The sequence below is a fragment of the Triticum aestivum genome, chromosome 2A, assembly GCF_018294505.1.
Source record: "Triticum aestivum cultivar Chinese Spring chromosome 2A, IWGSC CS RefSeq v2.1, whole genome shotgun sequence".
NCBI classification, from domain to species: domain Eukaryota; kingdom Viridiplantae; phylum Streptophyta; class Magnoliopsida; order Poales; family Poaceae; genus Triticum; species Triticum aestivum.
Genome location: NC_057797.1, coordinates 169,542,801 through 169,544,608, shown reverse-complemented (window position 1 = coordinate 169,544,608; position 1,808 = coordinate 169,542,801). Strand labels below are relative to the sequence as shown.

The 1,808-nt window shown below is 49.7% G+C and overlaps 1 protein-coding gene across 1 annotated transcript; it reads right to left on the bottom strand.

The window, feature by feature from the left end:
• Window positions 1-332: 332 nt before the first annotated feature.
• On the bottom strand, window positions 333-1,546 carry LOC123185082 (uncharacterized). Its single transcript, XM_044597088.1, has 3 exons — window positions 1,351-1,546; window positions 659-960; window positions 333-588 (listed from the first exon to the last, which is right to left on the bottom strand). The coding sequence occupies exons 1-3, from the start codon at window positions 1,469-1,471 to the stop codon at window positions 568-570; spliced, it is 444 nt and encodes a 147-aa protein (XP_044453023.1). The 5' UTR covers window positions 1,472-1,546; the 3' UTR covers window positions 333-567.
• Between the last annotated feature and the right edge of the window lie 262 nt (window positions 1,547-1,808).

Sequence of the window (1,808 nt, the reverse complement as noted above, 5' to 3'; positions counted from 1 at the left end):
TTTGCAGATTTCAGTTTCTTCATTTCAGAGCTCAATTGCCACCTTTTTTTTCTTTTCAATCACGCGCAATCCTCTTACTAGTAGTTTCTTATCGGGACAGTAGAATCACACATGACGATCCGCACATGAGATGGATGGTGGTCCTCTTTAACGATAGAACCAGAGAGTACAGGCTACAGTTGAAAGGAACTGATATACATTCCAATGCGGTTAAAGAAAAAGATGAGACTTTGCGCGACTGCGGCTAGGGGTTGTGCTGTTACGATTGCGCGTAGACAGAGGTGATTGCACAATGAAACGACCTACGCGCAGAGAGCAGCTAACCATGAAAATGTGGTTGCAAATTACTGCATATTGTCCATGTTTCCAAGTTTCCAACCTTGAAGGCTTCAGCTAAACAAGTTCAAATCCCTTCTAACTTCATACTTAGTCTATAGCCTCAAGGGCCGCATCCCAATGCAACAAGACAACAAGGGAATAATGGTAAGACGAGACTAAAACACCACATGACGGCGCATCTCCAGACTCCAAAATCATCCATCTTCGATCCAGGCTTGCGCGACGAACCTAAACGCCATCCGCGGGGCACTGACAGAAACGACGAGTGCAAGTCAATCAGCCAGAAATTTCAGAAAGAACAGACGGCGCAAAGACTCACCAGCACCATGATCACGCACAGCTTGAGAGCGAGCTCCACGACGCACGCGACGGCGCCCACCGCGTAGTAGCGCCGGCCCGCCAGCGCCGGCGACAGAGCGGCCTCCGTCGCCAGAAGACGGCCCAGGTTGATCTGGCAGAGGACGCAGATCATCGGGAAGCAGTTGCTGCCGAAGAAGCAGGTGCGGAGGCAGGCGCAGGCAGAGTCGACCGGCGTCATGGAGACAGCCGACGCCGTGAGCAGCAGCTGCATGGCCATCAGGGGCACCGCTGTATTGAGGATCATGGTCTCCAGATTGTGGCCTTCACAGTTGAGATAAGAAACAAGAAGATGAGCAAATCTTGGTGACATCGGCAGGGAAATAGCAGAGCGACATCATCAAGGCGAAACTTTGCGACTTGTCACTACCCGAACAGAAAAAAAGGCCGAGAAACCCGCAATTGAGCGTTTGCCATGGAAAATCAGCAGGAATGCGGGCAGTTTTGAACTGGTCCGAACGCAGAAGATCACCAAGAAAGAAACAAGATTGCTCTACTAGGAGGAAGGCAGAGAAAAAGAGACGAAGGAGGAACATTCATCCGGAGATCTTAAGCACAAATTTACACCAGAAATAGTAAGCACAACAAACTACCTACAGGAAAAACAAAGGACGATTAATCAAGAGGGATATATCATAATAGATGCAAGCATACCATCCATCTCTCTAGCACCACTCTTTTCCCTAACCACGGAGATATTAATTGGCGATGGAGGTTTCTGAAACGAAATTGCCATGGGGTTGGCGCCTAGTACTCCTTTATATGCAGGCAGCATAAGGGCGAGGAGGAGGTACGCGGTCGTGGCTTGGTCTCCACTTTGGTCGTCCCCTTACATGGATGGGTGGCAGCATTTTCAGTCTGGAGGCAGTAGCAGACGCAGCGGAGGAGGGGTGGTCAAGTCGTGGAGATGCTCCGTCTCCGTGGCAGGAGGGCAGGAGGATCATCCCAGCTTTTCCAGTTTGCAGTTTTCTGAACCATCTCCTTTTTCTCTTTTCTTTTCTGAAGCGAGTACGTAACTCCTGGCTTGGTATGGTAAAAGCCTAGGGTTTATCGACCCAACTAGGCAGTAGTACAGGTCACTCTCCGTTCGGTTTATTCGGTTTACATGGTTT